The following is a 22,549-nucleotide window of genomic DNA, read 5'->3' on the forward strand; positions in this document are numbered from 1 at the left end:
TTAGTTCGAGCAGAAAATATCAGAGTTTTGACATAGTAGCCGGGAATTATTGAAGATGTAAGAATCAGCGCAAAATTTGATTGGCTAATATTTTATTGTTATGATTTGATAAACAAAAGTATGACGTCAAACAGCTCTATTGTTTCAAGAAGTGGCGCGAGCTTTTAAATTGTTTTGAAAAGATAACGGTTTTTTCTTTTGTGATTTGAAGTGATTTGAATTGAGTCAATAATTCCATACTCTGTATTTCAGTGAAGTTGTTGGGATTTTGACAGGATAGAAATATTTTTGTAACAGAGTATGGTCTCCAGACTACTCCAGACACTTGTTCCAGTTCATGATGCTCTTCCATGTGCTTTTTTGTATTTTTGTAGATTTGGCGCATTATACTAACTAGCCTATAAACCAACGATGAAAGCAGAAACCGCGAGTAGAGTCTTCCAATGTAAACAAATTCTTTGAAGCTGATTGATTGAGCACCTGTGAGAGATTGATTCCTATCCGGTCGGGAACAAGTCAAGTGGTAAAGCTCCGATTTCTCATCTTGCTCTCTAAATGCTAAATTTCACCAGGTTACAAACTCACGATTAAACAGTAAACTCCACACTTGATCTTTTGACACCATATCATTTTTATCACCTAAAAGTAGCATAGGTAAAACTTTTTATTTTGTGTTTGCTTTTTTTATTTTGAGTTTCCTTCTTCTTTGGCCAGTGAGCTATTAACTTGCTTTTCTACTTAGCAGTGTCCCCCCCCCCCAATGCCCAACCGTTCATCCCGTTCATCATAGCAATGTTTAACTTAAGGAGGGGCACCCGTAAGTTTCGGCCCAGTTGACCTGTCTGAGATTAGTCATATATTCTAGTCGTTTGGAAGAACGCAACAGTCTAATGAATAACCATAGTCATTATAAAAAACCAAGGTCTGGCTGTCTGGGCTGGCTATTGTTTTATTAGCTTTTTGTTTTGTTAATAATAAACAAAAAAGACAAAAAAAAATTATGGGAAACGCATATTTGGACTTTGTACCTTATGCTGCACGCAAGCAAGCACTTAAGCTAGAGTCCCAAAAGAGCCAAAATCAGTTTTTTTAAGTTTGCAAAAAAACTAAACGCCACCTAGAATAAACTAGAAGCAATTTTAAGTCGACCCAAAGACGGCACTTTCTTTTATCTATCCATGACCGACTTTTTGCCCACTTAGGCGCCATTCGGGCCATATTAAAGGCAGATAAAAGTCCGCTCGCTACAGAAAGCGGTTTATTAAAGCGACCTTTAGAGCGGCTTTATAAATTGGCCAAGTTACCGGTTTGCTGTTTTTGCTGGCCGCTTTTAGTTTGTTTGCATCAATTATTTCAACAGAAGAGTGAATTTTTAATTTTGCAATTAAGATTAACACTGCAACAACTTCCTTCTTCTCATATTCCTAAGGCAGTTTCTATTATATTCGTCTTTTTTAATTTTTTTATCGTGTGTGAGTAAATTTTTAACAAACTCTTTCGTAAAGTTGTGTATTGAAAGTAATCTTTTTGTTTATTTACTAAATGGTGTTTAAGTCTCACTTTGTTAAAACGAGTCTTTTGTACTTGTCTTATTATGAACAGCACGACATGTAGAAAAAACTTTATTTTTCAAACGCTGAAAGAGAGAATATCAAGTTAGGGGATAAAATAAAATCTCAAGAAAGTGACCAAGATAGATTAATCCCACCTGATCCCACTCTCTGTGCTTCTAATTTTTTGATTTTTGTTTTGAGTTTTGTTTTTTGTTTCTGAGTCTCCATAAATTTGTCTCCACAAAACCATCTTGACTGGAGAAAAATAAATAAGCTGTTAGTAATGGAAAAGAGGTGTGAAGTTCCTTTATCCCCTCATATCTACGAAAGATATTAGAAGGTTTTATGTTCAACAAAGTCAGAGGATACCTTGGTTAAAATTTCGAAACCAACAAAAAAATTTGATGCACCTAGAAAGCAAAATATATTTTTTGTTATTTTTGTCAACTGACCACTAAAAAATCTTTGTTTTTATGATTAAATTTTTCAAATTATCTTGAACTTCAGTCTTTTATCATTCCATATATATAAGAAAAAAATAATTCAACAATTGTTTATGAAAGAAAAGTTTTTGATAAAATTGCAATTCTGAAAAAGAGCGGGCTAGTCATATCTTCCTTCGTTTCAAGCGTAAAACTCCTACTCTTCGTAGGGCCTAAAAGCCTAGACCTGTCTATTGTGTAAACTAGAAAAAGAGCATAATGGTCTTAAGCAAGCTGAGTTAAAAAACGCTGATTTTCACTCTTTTACCTTTTTGACTTTTTGACAGTTTCACTTTCAATCAAAATTGAAGACAAAGGCAGTGTTGCGGCTAAAGAAAAAAAGGGTGAAAAAAACACATGAATTTCATTTTTAGGACTTGCATGATATTGTAAATTTACATGGGGTAAAAAAGAGTAATGAAACCAATGTTTTAATTAATATTCAATACTTAGTAATGGAGATGTTTCAAAAGAAAAATATGTAAAGTTCTACCCTACCCTACACACAATGGAAAACTATAGGGTAAGTTTGAATTATTCTCTATAAAGGTTCTTGATAAAAACATAACATTCAAGCCAATATGGGTTAGATGAAATTTAAAAATAGTTATTTGATAATTGGCTATTAATTTACTTTGATTTTTATAAATATATTTTTGTAGATTAATCAGAGACTTGGTAAAGGATCACAAGGCTCTGTTTATCTTGTAAAACATAAAGATGATGGAGAAGACTATGTTTTGAAAAAGGTACTCTAAACTCGATACTTTATAAAAAGGATAATATTCTTAGTTCCTAGTTAAAGCTAATTGTGTTACTGGTTAGTAATTCCATGCTCATTTAATCCATTTTATGATTTGTTTTTATTTCATCGTTATTTCCTCAAGGGAAGGATTTTTCATTATAATATTATCTTTGGTTATAACATTTAAAACTCAAAAAGAACTTTGGAAATAATATTCAAGAACATTAATTAGATTTCTTTAACTTAGATGCCATATCTTTTCTTAAAGATTGAGTGCAATGATGAATACGAAGCAAATAAGGCCTTCATGGAGGTATAAATTTGTGTTTGTTTTGATTTGGAATATCCTTTTCACAATGAAGGCTGTTTTTTGGAAATTTGCTGCTTTATTTTTTTATGTAGATCATTATCATACAAGGCTAATAAATCTTTATCATATTCTTCTGTAATGCATTGTTAAGTTTTGGAAAAATTTATGTAAGGTTTTCTATTGCTTTAAAGGAAAAAATGTTACTCATAATTTGCAAACCATATGTTTCTGTTGTGCATTAGAATTATTTTTTAGTAGATTTCTTCTAATCTTTATTTTGCAAGGCCAAAGCTTTAGATGTTTTGAAGCATCGTTTCATATGTGGTTACAAAGAATTTTTTGTCACCTGGGATAAAGAAGTATATACATTTTTCTTTTGTTTATGTTTTTATCATCTGCTATGTATTTTGTTATGTAAAAATATAACTACAAGAGTCTATTTTTTTCTATCTGTCGAGAGTGTTTGATGATATCAGAGTTTGTTCAATTAAAAGAAAGAAAGATGACTTTGAATTTCTTTTTAGAACTAGAATTTTATTTAGGTGATATAATTTTCCTACCATCATACATGATGAAAATCATCACACATAATTCACCTTTGAATTTCACTATTCACATAATTGACCCTTTTTTAGCAATCAGCCATGTTTGTTTGTATCGTCATGGATTATTATCAGATGGGTAAGTTAACTATTTTACAAATCTCAGCCTCACACTTTTTTTTACTACTTTTTGTACACAAATGATTCTACACAGTTATCTCTTCGAAGGACATCAATTATATTACTTTCCTTACATATTATTTTTGAACAAAAAGAAAGAACACCTTTCATCCCTCATGCCCCGCAGTAGCACAAAATGTGAAATGTCAATCTGACATTAAATTTTCAATAGGTTACTCCATTGTAACTATTGTTTTTGATCAGGTGACTTGGATAGAGTTCTGAAACAAAATCGTTCAAAGCATACTTCAATCGAAGAAATGGTATCTACTTTTTAACTAACTTTAAGATATTGTATTGCCATTTCTTGAATATTGTAGCAAATCTTCAAAAAATAACCTCACTATACTATGTTTTTATGCTTCAAGTTAATCTTGCTTAGATTTTGATTATTTTTGAAATGGCATTTTTTATGATGTCTTTTCAGGTACTGAAAAAGTGGATAGGTCAAATTCTGGAAGCAGTTGTATTTGTTCACCAGAAAAATATTATTCACAGGTATAGGGCTTGTTAATGAGCAAATATCCATCATATATCCACCCAATGCCAAGAGGGCATTCTATCATACCATTTAAAAAACTAATTAGGTCGAGTCAGGTCCCTAGAAACAGTGGTTACCTTAGCAGAAGAAATTGCAAACCGATTAGACCCAATCAAGGCCTCAAATTACCTTAGTTGGAGCTGTTTTTTTATGAATTTAAGGATGTGTTTTGTCTAGAATAAGGGTCCGAGGGTTGAAAGTCAGGTGGCACACCCCGTCAGCTCACAACCCTAGTATCCCCAGGGTAGTATTGTTTGTAGTTTTTATTTCTTTTCTCTTTTTTAGGGATTTGAAACCAAGCAATATCCTTGTCACTGAAGATCTTGATATCTCAATAGGTATGTAAATTTCTAAATATGTTACAGCATCAATTTAGAAAAACAAAATATTCGATTTTGGTACTTTAAAAAGATACACAAAAAGCCTCTTGTGATCTCTAGGTAAATTTGTTGATTAATTCTGCCAATGATTATTATGACAAAAATTGATATTTTCTACCGTATTTTCACAGGTGATTTTGGTGTTTCCACCATAATGAGTGAATCTCGAACAAAAACGAGAACAACTGTAGGTACGCCTTTCTCTATTAGTGTTGGCCATTACCTTTTTACTTAGTGAGCCAAAATAGTTTGAATTTGTAAGTTTTCTGTTAACTTTAAAGAAGATTATTTGGTGGAAGAAATTTTGGTGAATTTCTTGCAAAATGTTATCGAATTTTGCCAAATTTGTTCCTGTTCGCCAAATCATTGACTTAAAATTATCTCCCCTCTTTTCTTGATACTGAACAACAAATATTCTATAGGCTGTAGTTTTACTCGAATATATTACAAACCTTGAATATACAATTTACAATCTTTTTCTTAGGTAGTATGAATTGGATGGCTCCAGAAGTTTTACAAAGACCGTATCTTTTCAATGATTAAGATATTTACTCATTATGTATCTATTTTTGTATATAACTACTTGATAAAATGCTGCCATCTCAGGCCATCTTTGTTGCAGCTGTCAAACAAGAAAAGCTGTACCATTATTCGTATAGAGGAAATTCTTTAATACAAACAAAATAATAGTTATGATGAACGTTCAGACGTATGGAGTATGGGATGTATCTTCTTGGAAATGGCAACATGTGGTCTTTTAGATGTAAATATATAGGTTTAATTTTTTTATTTTACTATGTGTTAAAGGTTTTATTTTTACATAAGTGTTCTCGTTTCATATGAGACACATATTTCATATCAGGACATTGTCTGTCTATCATTATATTGTGTTGATATTAGCAAAAAAATGTTTTTCTTTTCCTATTTCTGACCAATTTTGCTCCACATCCGTGTCAATTCAATATAAAAAAGCTTACAAATTAAAATTGAGTAAGCAAATTGGAAGTCTTATTTAAAAACAAAACCTTTACAGTCTTATAAATGGAAGCAATTTGAATCCTAATTAGTACTGTGTCACTTTCTCTCCTTTTTTATTTTGATTTCTTTTTCAGTATGCACAAATCACACATTTGTTGATGGATATAAAAACCAAACCTCAAGCCCTGGAAGATATATTGGAACAAATTGCAAAAGTACTGATTTAAACATTTAAAGCTTAAGTATTAAATGCTTTCATGTATTAATTCTTTTCCAAGAAATCAACTTTTGGATTCTTCGAAAATTCAATAATCGCACACCTTAAAATTTTTTCTTGATTTTCTTTTCAGATTTATAATCCTTCTTTGTGTCAAGCCATTAGAACAATGTTACGATTAAACTTTCAACAAAGAACGACTGCATCGTAAGTTTTTACCAACGCCATATATGAGTTAATCTCAAATCAATCACAAACTCCTAAAACAGTAATGGTAATACATGATACCTATTAAGGTTCAGACTTCAGCCCCCTAAGAATTCTTTCCCCCTAAAATTTAATTACCTCCTGACGAACAAAGGTTTGTTGATTACCCCCTGAAAGGGGATCTCATTTGGACATTCAAATGGAAATTTGTATCGTCTAAACTGAACCTATAGAAAATATTTATGTTTTTCATTGACTGTCAGGGAGTTCTATGGACTGTCAAATGCAAATTATTGACAAAGTGCAGTCTAGATGTGCCAAAAGTCATTAACATTGTGCACAAGGGCGTAAAAGCATGAAAATTTGCAAAATATGTAGTTTAGGGATCAAGAATGGAATTTAAATGTAAGACCCAAAAAAATGGCTCCTGTTTGTGTATTTTACATTTTAAATCCATTTCTGACCCCTAAACTACAATTGTGCAAAGTCTCATGCTTTTACGCCTTTGTGCACAATTCTTACTATATATCAACTGTCAATATTTACAGACGATTTTTGGCATTGACAGTTCATTACTTATATTGACAGCTATACTGGTAAAAAACTATTGACAGTAAATACAAAGCATTGACTGCAGAAAATAAAATATTGATGGTCAATGCAAATAATATTTTGTTGTCAATAATTTGCAGTTGACAGTCAATAAAAACTGTTGATAGTCGACTGATAGTCAATGAAAAGTGTTGGACATAGGCCTAATCAATGACTTTGACCTGTTTGACCTAGCAGTGAGAGTGGAAAAAACTCAGCCCAAAACCTTCAAGTTCTAGGTGTAGCCCCCTTCCCGTCTGGGCTGGAAGTAATGGTGACATGTTAGAGGTTAAAAATGACAAAGAAAGTTTTTTTTTAGTTCATACGCATGCACAATACAAAACTTTACGGTCGAAGATTTCAAGCAACTCGACCTTTCATAATACAGAGGACTATTTTGTAACTCGAACTTCTACAACTCGAAATCTCCTTAACTCAAACAAATATGTGTTCCTCGTGCGTATTAGAGCTATTTATTAATATTTGCTGTATTTATCTTTTGGTATTTTAAATTTTCAGCGAGTTGATAGAGTTGCCATACATGCAAGAATGTCTTGCTCTTAACGAATCACCTCTTCTACCTGGGAGTAAAAAGAACAGCCCTGACAAGAAAACTAAGAAAAATACTTCTGAAGTGAGTTGTTTGCTCAAATCTCTATTCTCGAAGATTGAATTTCGTGCGTCAAAGTGTTTCTTCAAAGGTCTAGTCTACCAAATATTATGCTCAATGAAATCATGGATGAACGAAACATCAGTGAAATATTATACCAGATGGGTATAAAATCATTTGAGAAATCCTGACAGAAACGGGACCAATTTGAGCAAAATGAAACACTCCTCGTTGCAGTTCTTAATTTTAGTCTGGATCTCTTCATACTTTAATCGGATTAAAAATAATTTCGCGAACAAGCCTGAATACAGCTGAAAAAGAGCCATTTTTTTGCCACAAATAAAAACTCTGGACTTATTTCTCCGCAGAAAATGCGATTTTTGTATTGGATTTAATTTCGCGAGTCAGGAATCTCACACGTTTTAATTTTGAGAAAGTGGCAAAAATTCGCGAAATCGTGAAAGTTAATCCGATTAAAGTAGTTATTCAATCCTTCCAAAAACATACTTCCTTCACTAAAGTGAGTGTATGTCGCTGGTTGTGACAAGTTGTGAAAATATCTCTTCTTCAATTTTTAGGTCCCCACAGATAAAGGGATCGAAGGTATTCTTTCGTTCATGGAGAAGAATTCCAATGACCCAAATAGTTTATTTAACGCATTGAAAACCCTGTTAGAATATCCCTCTGAAGAATTGAAATTATCTCAAGATGCAAAGAGACTGGTTTCAGAGCTAATGAGAAAACACATCACAAAAGTAAACATTCAAATCTTGGCTTGCAGGCTGCTTGCTGTTTTAGCTACAGAAGGTATAATTTTTTAGCTTTGAATCTTACATTTTTAGTGTTTTTGTTTGTCCTGCTCACAGATATCATGTTCCTTTACACACTACAATCGGTGCCATAACATATTGGCACTTTTGACTAATTTACCATCTTTCGAAAGTTGAAGTTCGAGCGAGAGTGTCAATTTTAGGCCTTCAATTTGATGTCATCAATTATTTCGACCTGGGAGGGATTTATTGGTTTCTAGGCTATATTTCAAGCCCTACTGGACCATTTTTGAACTTTTCGATCCTCAGATCCTAAGGTCCAAGTCTTAAGTCTAGCGTTAAAACTCTACCCTTCTAACCTACTTTAGAGCACTTGCAAATCGATTGTGGTTTCAAAACTTCCCGGTGGATTTCCCTTTTGTGCCAAGTGTTTCGTCACCCATTGTAGATAGGCTAACTGCTTACAGATTTCCTGCGAAAATGTCTATTTTTAAATTTCCGAGCGCTCCAATTTCAGAACATTCGAATCTCGCTGTTGACAACCAGATTAGAATACAAGATGGCGGACTAGATACACTTCTTTTATACGAGAAGCCCGATCCAGTCAAGTAGTTAGAGATCAGTGGACCCGGTCAATGAAGGGCACGTGCGTTTACTTCTTTATTTGTGAACCAAACTTCTTCATCTTTTATATTTTCAGCTCACGAAGAAAATGATATTCTCTACTCGCGACAAGTCATCTCTCCCGTCGCCTTGGCCATGAAAGTATGTATAATCTTTTGTGCAGTAAACTATAACGAGCCACGTAATGGTTGAAGGTTGTGTAACACTTCTTAGTATCTTTAAATCAAGCTCAAAATTTTTGTTTCCAATTTCAGTCCCACCCATCTTCAGTAGATTTGCAAGCAGCTGCTACTCAATTGTTGATGGCTCTCTCTGCTGACGGTTAGTTCATTTTTCGTAATTTCATTTTAATCCCAGATGTTATTATCAACTATGATATCAAGGTAATACAATAGACCTTATCGGAGTTTTTTATTTTTCTGGAAAAGCGATCATTGTGGGATTGTTTCGAGTGTATTACAATAGAAATTTCTCAGGAATTCTTCGAGGGAATGCTGTTGTAATACACTCGAAATAATGCCACAATGCATCGCTTTTTAGAAACATCATAATCTCCGATAAGGTCTATTGACAGGATTTCTATAAACACAAAAGACACAAAACAAATAACATCGAAAACGATTGTCATTATTTTAATTAGCTTACAGTTGAATTGAAATGCTTGTGTAAATAAAATGTATGAAACCCAAGATTTCACCCTAATCGGATTAATTTTCGAGAATTTTTGCCTTTTTCGTGGAAACAATATCGCGAAATCGCACGAGAAATTTATAAAATTATTCTTAGCATTTGAACAAGATTGAATCATATTTTTTTCTCCTGTAGAATCAGCAGCATCGGAGATCGGGCGCCTTGGTGGTGTTCAAGACACTCTGGCTGCTTTGCGGAATTTCCCAAACAATGTGGAAATTGCTGTTAATTGTTGTTCTGCTTTCTGGAGTCTCTGTATCGACGGTAAGTGGTTCTCTTTGAAGGTTGACTTTCTTTTCTCATAACAGTATTTTTCTACACATAGATTTGTCAACTTATTTGTATAAATATCTGTCACATTGAAATTCATTGTACTCAGTTGATTGCTTATTTTGAGTGCAACGACTGCCTCGTTTTGAAACCATTGCTAAAGTGATTAAAGCCCTTGAGTGTCTAAAATTACTTTTGCAAATAGAATAATTTTCTTATTGACTCCTCTGGGAATCTACTAATGGCTATGTTTTGAAAGCGACGTAAGCGTTTTTCGTTACGTAATTTATGAACAGGTACTACTATTCACATAAAAGGATGCTTATTCTCACTTTCGTTTTTTCATATAAAAAACAGAGGCAAATGCGAAGATTGTGACAGAGGAGAGAGGTCTTCAGGATATTTGTCAAGCTATGGACACTCATATGGATACTCCACATCTCATGGAAGCTGCATGTTCTGCTATATGGAGTTTGTCTATGGAAGGTTGATAGATCGATATTTTATGTAGATAGCCCAATAATCTAGGACTTTTAGACCAGACCAATCGCGCACTTATTTCTACTATATGTGTAGATATGTAAGCATCCGCAAATCTACTATATTGGTAGTTACGGTAAATTATATAGTTACCGTTACACTACGAATAATACTTCTACTGAATATGTAGAATCTGAGACGTTCATCTAACGTTTCCAGACCATCTAAAAAGAACGACAAATAACTATTAAAAAGCGACAAAAAGAACGACAAGCCCCTAACCCTGACTATCAGAGAACGTCACATTTCAAACTCTAACCCTAAACTTAACTATCAAAGAACGAAACGATATATTTTGCCGAAATGAACGAATGCCCTGAAGCTGATCATCTGGTAATTGCTCCCCAAGTCTAGATGAAAAGAATCTGATATCTAGCTTCGGTGTGCTGAATCTAAAGGGATGTCTTTTTATGTCTTTTTCAAGAATTTTGATACATCGCTTTTTACCCTCAGCCCAGCTTTGTTTTTATCCTGGTTCTTGTTGGGTACTCAGTATGACATGCGTCAACAAATGTTCTAGACACAAAAGAGCCAAATTGTACCCTAGGAAATACCACGTTCACGTTAGCGTATCTTTAGGTGAAAGCGGCTACAAGAGTATGTTCATAAGTTTTCTGCATTTCTCAAAGATCGAAATATTTCTTTTGTTTTGTTTGTTCATAGAGGAAAATATTGAGATGATGTCTGACTTTGGAACGATACGTTTGATTTTATTGGCGTTGAAGAAACATCAAGAAGACGCCCGGGTGGTGAAGAATGCCTGCATGGCGCTCGCTACTATCGTTGAAGCGGATGGTAAGTGTGAAGTCGGGCGAGAGTTGTAGTAAATTAAAACAAGGCTGAATGGGTCAATTTTTTCAGAACGAAGACTTTTTCTGACTTCATGATGATATTCATGATATGCGCCCTTGCAATGTTTTTAAGCGTCACATTGCGTAACATTACATAATCTGTCCCTGCCACCATGTTGGGTTGAATAAAAAAATCCTCGGGAAAAAAATCAGGTGTTTTGTCCTTTTTTTATTCAACCCAACATGGCGGCTGGATAAATTACGTAATGTTACGCAATATGACGCGCGAAGACATTGCAAGAGTGGATTCATGAATTGTAAGTTTTTTTAGGAATTCGTTATGAAGAACACCTCTTTCATGTTCGAATTAATACTGAATAAAAACTTCTCCGATACCAAAGAAATACTTCAATTTCTTCGAATCTACTTAAGTCACGATAGAAAGTTTTGCGAGTTTAGAAGACCAAAACGCCTTAGCGAAAAGGTTTTTGTTTTGGAAACTTATGACATTTAAGCTATGGCAACAAGGGGGGGGGGTCGGTAGTAAAATGTCAGACATATATGAGTAGTAAAAGGATTTTTACGAATTTTTACATACCACCACCCAGACTCTGGGAAGAGGTATTTTACTACCCTGGTAGTAAAAGTTTTTGAGACAATTTGTCATAAAGACTGATTTTACAAAAAAAGCTAAAAAATGATTATTTCTGTGACACATTTTTCACTTTGTGCAAAAATTAATGTTTTGCCCTTAGAATTAAAGTCTTTTTTATATTGACAAAAAATCTCGAGAATTTTTTGTTTGCAGCAAACAACTTTCCAACAGAAAATTTTTATAAAAGTTATAAAATTTTTCAGATTTTTTCAAAAAAGTCATCCAAAAAATTAAAAGAATCACAAAAATAGCTAAAATTGCTAATTTTACCAGTTTTAACTATCCAGGTAGTAAATTTTTTTCAACATTTAACACATAGATACCACCCATTTTAGTATTTAACTACCCTGGGCAGTAAATATTTTTTTCGATTTTTCGTCACACCCACCACCGTAGTAAACGTCATTATGTCTGAGATTTTAATACCGACCCCCCCCTGATGGTAAGGCCTTTAAAGAAAATTTAATTTTAAAAACTTGGCAATTCTTTTTTCTGATGATTTCTGAATATTTCAATGTTTCTTCAGAGAGTTACGCATACGACGTTCTGCGTGGAGATGAAGACGACCCCGGGTGTGCAATTCTATTGGATGCTTTCACGTCAGTTGTATTTATTCGTTTTTTCATCAGTTATTTTCTTTTTGTTTGTTCTATTCTTCCCACCGTTCTTTGTTTTTCACGCGGTACATTTTTCGAAACCCAGTGAAAGATAATGTTTTTTATCGGACGTTTGTGTGGAACCTCGTGGGTCATGCGTATTAGATTGGAAATTTCATTTCCCATCCAAGAGTTATTCTCTCTAGCTTTTTCGGGGTCTTAAACTCAATGGATAGAGGGAGAAGGTGAGAATTTGATACGAAGTTTGACTGCACATGCTCTAGCAGAATTCACTCAGCATTGTGCGAAAGTAAAGTAATATCCTCAGAAGGGGACACTAAAAATATTCGCCTTTTTTCTTTCCAGACATCATAGAGAGAATGAGGAGGTAGCGGAAAACTTTGCGTGTTGTGTCACAGAGCTTGCACAATACTGTAAGTTTCTAGAAAATTAATCTTTCGTTGAATGTTTTTCTAAGCATGGTGTAAATTATCATTAGTCTCTTTTAGTGTAATTATTATAGCTTCAAATGTGTTTAAATTAAATGTTGTCAACACTTAAGAAAAAGCTCCAGGCTTTTAGGGCAGTAGTAGCAAAGGAAGATTTGACGTACTGTAACCTTGGTTAATCACCCATTACGCTCGCTAGTTTGTACATTGGGATCTTTGATATTCATTTTTCAGACGAGCTAAAGAATGAAATGAAGGCTCGAAATTTCGACAAAGCTTTGGAAGATATCCAATTGAAGTTCGCCTTGAATCCAGTAAGTCAGTTGTTTTCTTTCGATTCGATAATCGCTCAATAGATTTTTTGTAGGACGCAATACCATTTTGAATCTAATAATTAGCGGCGAAAATATTACACAGTGACTCCAAACACTAACTTATCTTAAAGATGAAAAGCGCAAAGATTATACTATGCTTTTGGACTCATGACGTAATGCTTTTGGAGCTATTACGTATATACTAATACTTGGATTCAAAATCGCGTTCTACAAAAGGTGATGTTGATCATCATTTCATTCCCTGAAAGTGATTTTTGCAATCGAATCTCAATCGTGCGTCAAAATTGAATGCAATTGAACGCAATCTTCAAATCTCAAACAAATCAAATGTCAATTGAATGTGAAAATATCCGATTGAGATTCAATTTCGAATTTCAATCGGTTGATTGCGTTTGACAGTACGTTTGTTCACCTCGAAGAACAAAGTCAAAATGGACAAAAACATTTCAAGTATGCCTCTTATTATATTCTTTTCTTTTTTAGGATGTCCTCCATCAAATCGACGAAGCAGCCACGGCCCTTGGTGGGGAACGCAAAGTTCGCAGTAACAGCCTTAGAAGTCGACCTCGTAGTGCAAGGCGTTGATATTTTTGTTGATTGGACTTCAGGTTTTGATTATTGTCGCATACGGCTCGTTCGGCTCATATTGCATACATAACCTGCCTCATTTTATGGTTATTTGTAAACTGATTCTTATTACAAGAGACAATTCGCAAAAGGGGTCAAATCAAATGGTTGATAAGACTTATTGCCATCTAAATTACAGTTTTTAAAAATTTGCTACCAAAATGACTTTCGCTATTTTTAATAAAAAAGCTCGAGTATTCCTTACTATGGTCTTCAAAGCTCCTTTCGTGGGAGGCAACCGCATGTCTTAGGCTAAAGGGAGATAGAATCTTGCTGAGAGAATGCAAATTAGGTCTAGAAAGACTTTTTATGATTGACGTGAAATTTTCGTCATGAATGTGAGCTTTTGTATATATTTTAATCAAATGCTAGAATGTATCATAGAAGTATTAATCAAGATTGTCAATAATATATTTTAAAGGTTTTAGATTTTTAATAGTATGGTTTAGAGTTCTCCGATATATTTTTTTCAATAATATTTACTACAAATTATTTTCCTCTTTGAGCAATGTATATATACTTTAAAATTCTGCTTTTTACTTCAAACATAATGCAAAAGCGTTTTACTAATTCGTAACGAAATTCTTTGTTTCCAATAAAATGCCATTGATCTGTAAGACTTTCTAGTTACTTCAATTCAATTATCGAAGCCACATAAAATCCCTCAAAGCCTAGAATTAAATGTTGAAAATTTTGCTTTTGTCAGATAATATTGGGGAAACGAAAACTTAAATTTAGAAATACTCAGCTCGCAAGCCGGATACTCGAAAGCTAATATTGATCAATATTTTTTACCCTATGCGATGGAGCCCGATTTTTGAGAAATAATTGTTTCGGGCAAATTTGAACTGCAAAATTGGTTTATTAGTTTTTCCAGTTTTAGGCAGAAAGACACCACCAAACGTGGCGGAAGCCATTTTTCCCAGAAAATTTTGGCCGTAAAAATCGGATTTTCTATTTTGGGGAAATTTTCTTTTGTCATTTTCAAGGAAAATGAGCGCATTTCGAAGGACTCAAAATACTCAGATGTATTCGTTTTCAAACGAAAGGCAATTCAGTTTTGAATGTTTTGGCTGAGCATAGGCATGTCCGATTAAAGAAGGCTCGATAGTAAACCCAGAGTTATTTGGCTCGCTTGGTAAAACCGATCAGGTTTATATAGATTAAGGTTTGGAGTACGAAAATGTACGAAAAATCTGCAACGGGTCACAAATTAATTTTTGTAATTTTATCTTGAGTTTTTATCATCAATAAACATTATATTTTGAACACTTTTTCCATCTTTTATACAATATAAACTTTCATCTCCCAAACTTTTTCCAAAAAAGGGAACTCAAGGAGACAAAAGAGGACCTATATACAAAAATAAATTTTCTACGGGACTCTAAGACGGATATTTTACAGAAATTTCATATAAAGTCCCATTTCGAAATAATAAATCACTATACATAATGATATTAAACCATTTGGGTATACAAACTTTCGCGAGCAGAAACTTTCGCGAATGGCCCTTCCAAGAATTTTTAAAGACTTTTACTTTCGCGAAAATCGCAAAAGTTTCTGCTCGCGAAAGTTTGTATGCCTAAAGGGCTACTTAGACTACACAATATATTGACGAACAATATTCGACAATATGGTTTGCGGACCGTAATGTACGAAGTAAACAACTGGTATTCTATTATAAAAAGGAATTTTCTCTCTGTAAACAATCCCCCTTTATTGTTGGAATATTGCAAATCGAGCTGACAATATATTGCGGACACGTTTTCAATATATTGTCGACATTCAGCAATATATCATCAATATATTGCCTGACAATATATTGTGTAGTGTATGTAGCCCTTAAAGCCCTTTGAGAGACCTGCTCAGTATTCTCTCCTTTCTTGAAACAACAAATGAAAAAATTCTCTTTGGGATCATCTTATCTCATCACTAACAGGGTTTCACAAAACTTTTTGAATTTTCGCCCTAGGTTCATCTGCTATGTCCATGTCATAACAATTGAAATTAGAATCCGGGCGAAAAGAAAAAATCAGGAAGCTCCCTGGGAGCTTGGTCAATAGTATTCATCTCGTTGAAGCTCGCATTGAAAAGGTATTTTAGCGTAGATTTTGTAAATACAACATGTATCTACGTATATATCATACTGATAGTAGTATTCTCTGTTTTCTAGACAATATTCTATAAAAATTTGATTCTATTAACTTTTTCCTATGTTCAAAGTAAATATATAATATAATTAAGTATCAATAAAAAATTCTTCAGTTATCCATCACCCTTTGTTTACTTCAAGGTATTTTATTGGAAATCACTTTGTCGCAGTTTTCATGGTATTGGAAATGAATGTAAGAAATAAAAATTCTTCAGTTGCCCACTGCTTTAAGTAGCGAATATTTTGTTGTTTGATTTATTATTATTTTCATGGCATCGAAAACATTTGTAAGCAATTGGTGACGATGTAAAAAGAATCCAGAGTCTCAAACCAGGAACTATCATTTTGTGTACGGATAATGAGTTGGTTGGTTGCACTTCACTGGTTATTCCATAACAGAATTGGGAGATTAAGCGACATCCATGATTGAAGATAATCATCTGCGGACGTGGACTGGAGATAACTGTGGAGTGGAACCGAAAGATGACGGTTGGAAAACATTCAGAAAGAGAAAGTAGTCCACTGACGTCATAAATGAGTATCATCATCGTCAAACGTTATCAGATTTTGAGGCTGAAAGCAAAAAGACAAAAAAATTGAGTTTAATATACAGCGACGTACAAAGTCCATAAGTACCTTATTTACGACTATTTGTCCAAAAGTTCGCTCAACATCGAAATCAAGTACCCATTGGTCGATATGGATTAATTACTTCATAATTTAAAATCTGACCCGGTCACATCGATTTTGACGGTTGAGTCCACTATGTATTAAATTTGGTAATGTTGTTAAAAAACGAGGGGATTCTTGATATGCGCAAGCCAAGATAACATCATATATCCTAACGGAAACACCTAAAGAAAAAAATTTTGGATTTTGACTACCCTGTTTCTGTTTTTAGTAACAGGTTTTTTTCGGGTGTTTCCGTTTGAAAAATAACTTACGCATATGAAGAATTGCTATTCATAGTATGGTTTGAGACCAAAATAGGAAATTTTGAAACCTCAACTCATCTCAAGAGCTTACCGGTTCTTTCATGCCACCGTTTGAAGCTTCTTTGATGAAATCCATCCATAGCTTCCGATTGAGATTCGTTCCCGCACGGAACCGGTATACGTTGGCACCGCTTTCGTCCGTCAGCTGGAAGCTTCCTTCTTCGTTACATTCACAGACGTCGGAACCAAACAACGGAAGAATCTTCTCTGCGTTTTCTTTAAACTACAATAGGAAAATTGAAAATTGAAAAAAATAAATTAGCATTCTGAGAATAGGCCTTTTCATAAATTATTTTTAGTGCAATGAGATGCCTCGTTTTGAAACCATTGCCATGGAGATATACCCTCGAGTCTTCAAGTGTTACTTTTTGAATAGAGTAAACTTCTAATGAACTCCTCTGGGAATCAATTACTATAACAATTATTTTGAAAATGAGGGAAGCGTTGCTTGTAACGTAATATATGGAAAGTCTATTTCTTCAAAATCAAACTGAGGAGTCGTTCCCATTATTCATTGATTCCGGTTAAAAAAATATTGTAACTATCTATAAAGAAAGTTGGCGGATAAAATTTTGAAATTAATAAAACATGAACTTACATTATTTCGATCATGACCACCAAAAGCCCTGTACTTAGGTAAAAAATATACCAAATGTGAACAAGTAATTCCAACCCAATACCGTTGCCAGTTCGCTACTTTCGGACTGGTCGCATTTCGTTTTAATGTCTTTCGTTTTAAAAATCCTTGTAATTTAAAATAAAATTCCGGTTTCGTATCCTCGCTTATATAGTTCGATCGGATTATCGGATGAGTTTCGGGTTCATCATGATCTAGCCCGGAATCGTAAGACGTACTCGACCGTATATCAGTGTTTAAATTATCTTCCAAGATACTATCGTCCACTAAATTATATCGAGAGCCAGTTGAAACGTTACTTCCTGATGATATTGACGTTCTATGGACGAAAAAACAGATTTAACATTCAGTCAACTCTCCCCAATCCAAAACACTGTTATTCGAATCTTTCTGTAATTCGAACTAAAACATTGATCCCTTTAGTAGAAATTAGTATACAATACTCCCTTGTAATCCGAATCTTTCTCTAATTCGAAGAATTAGATTCTTTCCCCTTGAAAATCGAATTAGAGAGTCAACTATAACTGTATTAAATCTCATCGCGCCTAATTGAATGGAAAGGATACGTGTCATCTCTTTGATAATATTGGAATAGGGTTAGGCTACTTGAGAAGCCCTATAAATAACTTTCAGTTAGTTAGGGATAATGTCACAAAAATAGACTTAGACTACAAAATATTTTGAGAGACTGAGAATTAAATAAAATACTTACGAACTAGGATTCATTCCACTTATCGATTGGAGAAAGATTTGCCTAAAAGCGAAATAAAAGTTACTTTGAAAGTTTCACCAAGCAATGTCGGAAAATGCAAGCAAGGAAAAAAGGTAGATATTTTGCAAAGTTTCTGTTTCAAAATTTTGAGCTCAGGAAGTGAACTATTCTGTATCAGAGTATATCTCACGTATGACGTAGCGTAGTACATGAATGAATTTTGAAATTATCCGTAGATATCGGGTCTGTTTACAGATAAGAAGTGAGCTTACGTGCTCCCCAGACTTTTGACTTTGCGATGTCCAGGAACAAAGTCTTTTCTATTGGGTGAAGGCGAACGGTGCTGATTGAAAGGTGTGCTTGGGAGATTCAGACTGGCTGATTTAGGATTGATGCTTGATCCAGTCCTCCTGGGGTTCAAACTGTTTGACTTCGAGGCTGGTTGTTTAGGGTACAAACGATACGTGTCATCCGATTCTGTGAAAGAGATTCAGAAAATGATGAGTAATGGTGATCTATAGAAGGATTAATGTAAACATCTAGTTTTTTTGCGCATGATTAAGCAGCAAGTTCATGTATTAGCATTTTTAAGGACAGCAGAGTGACTAAAGCGATTTGGAATAGCCCGCAGTTTCGACCAACACAGTGATCTGATATTCTAGTTAGCAAATTCCAATAAGAAAACGAAAGAGTTTCTGCATGAAAAACTTGTAACCTAAATAGATATGACATAAAATCTAGAATTTTGGTAGTAGGTTCGAATGGTAGAGAGCAAATCACACATTACCTGAGACAGTTTCCCGTTTTCCAGTACTTCCATTTCGTTCAGCGCGCGTTTGAAGTTCCGTTGGTTCAATCTGACATGATAATCTGAAGTAAAGAGAAAAACAATGAAAAAGGATTACTGTAACGGAGATAGATTTAGGATCTTGAAAAAGCAATGAAAAGCATAATAAAATTATAACAAGCAACATGCTGAATGGACCTACCTAATGATTAACATCAGATGAAAATAAGAAAAAAGTGACAATAATTGTACAAAAATTCAGAATGGAAAAATAAAGCTTGTGTGTTGAATAATGTAAAATGGTAAAAAGGAATTTCCCCAAATACGAAAATCACTTAAACCATTCAGGCCCAAAAACCTTTTAAGCTGTTTTTGGCCCAAATTCGCCCAAAATAATTTTCCTTAAAAATCTGGCTCCGTCACATTTTGGGCATTGCCATTTTGCATCATTGTGCATAAAATCAGAAAAAAATTATGAGTCAACATTGAGAAAAGCTATATTTTTTTTATTTGGTTAAAGGGAATTTCCCAAAATACGAAAATCCGTCTTTTAAGGCGAATAAGAATTTCCCGGGAAAAAACACTTCAGTCATTCTTTAGAAAATCTTGCCCTCCATCTTTGTACAAAAAATCAGAAAAAAGTAATGACAGGATTTTGCACAAAGTCCAAAAAACCCTATTTTAGGCAGTTTTTGGCCCAAATTTTGCCCAAATATATTTTTTTTCGAAAATCTGGCTCCGTCACATTTTAGGCATTGCTATTTTGCATCATTGTGCAAAACATCAGAAAAAAATAACGAGTCAACTTTGAAAAAAGCTATATTTTCTTATTTGTGACTCCCCAAGCGATTTGAAGTACACAAAAGTCCGATCGGCTAAAGCGGGTAAAAGACCGGTCTCGTAGCGGGCGAAGTGAAATTTCAAGCGGCCTAACATTTTAGAAGATCGGCCATGAAGCGGCCAATGGAATTTTTCCAAGAATGGCCTCAAGGCCTCTATTAGAGGCTTTTTCTTGATCGAGAGACCGGCCAAGCCGCCAGCGGCCTATTAGCGGCCTTCTTTAGGGATCTTCTCAAAAGTATAATCGATGATTTCGTTTATGAAGTTCGATTAATGATTCGACTATTTAATTTTCTATAGTCGATTATTTTTAATCTCCCATATTCGATTATTTAAATCCTTGTATTTAAATCCTTGTATTTGATTAATTAATCCTTTTTCGCTTATATCTGGCATACTGGAGAAGTGGGACGTGGGACGGTGGGACGCTCGAGTGGGACGCTCAGGTGGGACGCTAAGGTGGGACGGTAGTGGGACGCTAAGGGGACGCGTAAGTGGGGACGCTAGGGGACGCTAAGGTGGGCGGTAGTGGGACGCTGGGGTGCTTGGTGGGTAGTTAGGTGGGACGTGGTAGGGGGGCTAAGGTGGGACGGTAGTGGGACGCTAAGGTGGGACGGTAGTGGGACGCTAAGGTGGGACGGTAGTGGGACGCTAAGGTGGGACGGTAGTGGGACGCTAAGGTGGGACGGTAGTGGGGCGCTAAGGTGACGGTAGTGGGACGGTAGGGGACGCTAAGGTGGGCGGTAGTGGGACGCTCAGGTGGGACTGTAGTGGGACGCTCTCTCGTAAGGCTTTTGTATTTTTGCTTCTCTGATAATTATGTACGAGTAAAAAAGAACTCATATGAGTAAATGAATACTTTCACAAAACACATATACATGATCTGTTCTTCAGTTTTCAACCTACACAGGATTTCGGCCAAAATATATATATTGATTTTTTTTATCATATAGTGGATGATAAACGAATAATAATAATATTCAAATTGGATGTTTGATCGAAAAGCTACCAAGCAATATGCGTGCGAGTCAGAAATAAACACCGGAAAATGTGTAATCAATTTCTGGCTCCTTATCTTCAGGCTCATATTGTCTAATTTATAGAACAATTTTATTATTTTCCAACACTTTCAATCCTTTGCAACTTTGTCTAGGCTAAATCTGGGAAAACCTAATACCCCCTTTAATCATATATAACAGGTTTCAATAGGTTTTAGATTCTTCACACTAAGGTTTTTACAAAAGTGGTCCAGCAGCAGCCTGACTATATTTCGAAGAGTTTATATTTATTGAGAATAACAAAGTAATCATTCGAATCAGAGGGGTTTCCCCAGAAACACGATTTTGAATTCGAATGAAAAGAAAACATTCTAATTGTAATAAAGGGCTTTCCCCTCAGCATGAGTGGGACGGTAGTGGGACGTTCAAGTGGGACGCTCTTTTATTAGAATATTGTCTTTTTGTCTTTATAATTATTTAATGAAAAATGTGAAATCAATTTCTGGCTCCTTTTCTTTTGGTTTGGCTAGTAATTTATAGAACACTACTGTAAGTCTGCGATAACGTATTCGAAAAAAAATGATGCACAAAACAAATGAAAATAAAACCAAAAAACTCAATAAAAATCTAAAACAACTTTCAACGATGGACACGCGACTTTAAAAATCTTTAGCCTAGTCAACTTCATAAAATTTGATGAAAGAAGTTTTTGGGCGCCACGTGTATGTTTCACCTCACGGGTTTTCCCTTTCACGTGAACAATGTGGATACTTTTATTATTCATGCTGATGGTGTAACCCTTTGTTGTCGATTCGAATGTTTTCCTTTCATTCGAATTTTGAATTCGAAAAGTAAACATCTTGTGTCTGGGGAAATCCCTGTGATTGGAATGTTCATTTTTTATATGATACTCTGATTTAGACATTTAGCCTCTAGGCTAAAAAGAGCGTTAGAATTGTTGAAATTGCTCTGTAAATTACACAATTGAATTACACAAAAAGAGCCAAGAGGAGGAGCCAGAAATTGATTTATCTGACTGACTAGCTTTTTGTGTCTTTGTAGCTTCGATCAAATTGATATGTTATTATTTTATAATCCATTCACTATGAAAAAAGTCAAAAACATTTCGATCGATCTGTGTATTGTTTATAAGTACTTGACCTGTCCCTCTTCACTGTATTATAAAAAGAAAAAGACAAAATACATATAAAAGAGCGTCCCACTACGTCCCACTACCGTCCCACCTTAGCGTCCCACTACCGTCCCACCTTAGCGTCCCACCTTAGCGTCCCACTACCGTCCCACCTTAGCGTCCCACTACCGTCCCACTTTAGCGTCCCACTACGCCCACCTTAGCGTCCCACTACCGTCCCACTTGAGCGTCCCACTCGAGCGTCCCACCTGAGCGTCCCACCGTCCCACGTCCCACTTCTCCAGTATGCCTTATATCTTAGGGATATTCTCAAAAATATAACCGAATTTCGGTTAAATGGTTTCGGTTAAATTCGGCTGTTTAACTGAATCGCTTCGGTAGAAAGTTTAACTAAATTCAGTAAAAGTAATTATTGAATTCGGCTTAAGCTTGTGGAATTCAGTTAAAAATTTTACCAAATTTCGACTATAAAGAATTTTTCATTGTCTAAAATAACAATAGAGAATTCCACTGACTGAGACGGGGATATTAACAAAAGGATCGTTCGTGGTGAGACAGGGTTATCCTAAAAAAATTGTTCCTTTAACTACTT

At 34.8% G+C, this 22,549-nt stretch overlaps 2 protein-coding genes across 7 annotated transcripts in view; one reads left to right on the forward strand and one right to left on the reverse strand.

Moving 5' to 3' along the window:
* The first annotated feature begins 543 nt into the window (after positions 1-543).
* On the forward strand, positions 544-14,253 carry LOC136801019 (serine/threonine kinase-like domain-containing protein STKLD1). Its single transcript, XM_067057639.1, has 25 exons — positions 544-654; positions 2,489-2,558; positions 2,698-2,784; positions 3,049-3,093; positions 3,375-3,449; positions 3,726-3,771; positions 4,017-4,075; positions 4,240-4,310; positions 4,639-4,691; positions 4,865-4,924; positions 5,218-5,257; positions 5,424-5,496; positions 5,846-5,926; positions 6,062-6,135; positions 7,246-7,360; positions 7,915-8,143; positions 8,807-8,871; positions 8,985-9,051; positions 9,556-9,684; positions 10,048-10,176; positions 10,894-11,025; positions 12,203-12,275; positions 12,639-12,706; positions 12,956-13,035; positions 13,540-14,253. Exons 2-25 carry the CDS (start codon positions 2,544-2,546, stop codon positions 13,639-13,641), a joined length of 1,968 nt encoding a protein of 655 aa, XP_066913740.1. The 5' UTR covers positions 544-654; positions 2,489-2,543; the 3' UTR covers positions 13,642-14,253.
* A 643-nt stretch (positions 14,254-14,896) lies between these two features.
* The window catches only part of LOC136801021 (ras-specific guanine nucleotide-releasing factor RalGPS2-like), a 33,637-nt gene continuing 25,984 nt past the window's right edge, over positions 14,897-22,549 (reverse strand). For all 6 annotated transcript variants that reach the window (XM_067057646.1, XM_067057645.1, XM_067057644.1 and 3 more), the window contains 6 exons: positions 18,967-19,049; positions 18,452-18,656; positions 18,180-18,221; positions 17,429-17,786; positions 16,862-17,053; positions 14,897-16,408 (listed from right to left, as the gene is read on the reverse strand). In XM_067057646.1, the coding sequence (XP_066913747.1) occupies positions 16,364-16,408; positions 16,862-17,053; positions 17,429-17,786; positions 18,180-18,221; positions 18,452-18,656; positions 18,967-19,049 (925 nt within the window). In that variant the 3' untranslated portion in view covers positions 14,897-16,363. The remainder of the gene's footprint in view (positions 16,409-16,861; positions 17,054-17,428; positions 17,787-18,179; positions 18,222-18,451; positions 18,657-18,966; positions 19,050-22,549) is intronic.

Source organism: Clytia hemisphaerica, unplaced genomic scaffold (assembly GCF_902728285.1).
Source record: "Clytia hemisphaerica strain Z4C2 unplaced genomic scaffold, Clytia hemisphaerica genome assembly, whole genome shotgun sequence".
NCBI classification, from domain to species: Eukaryota; Metazoa; Cnidaria; class Hydrozoa; order Leptothecata; family Clytiidae; genus Clytia; species Clytia hemisphaerica.

What these genes read in the sequence shown, in the direction of transcription:
- LOC136801019 (XM_067057639.1), top strand. An exon ending in CAACATGTGGTCTTTTAGAT is followed by an intron (nt 5,497 to 5,845) that starts GTAAATATATAG and finishes TTTCTTTTTCAG; the next exon opens with TATGCACAAATCACACATTT. An exon ending in ATGGAGTTTGTCTATGGAAG is followed by an intron (nt 10,177 to 10,893) that starts GTTGATAGATCG and finishes GTTTGTTCATAG; the next exon opens with AGGAAAATATTGAGATGATG.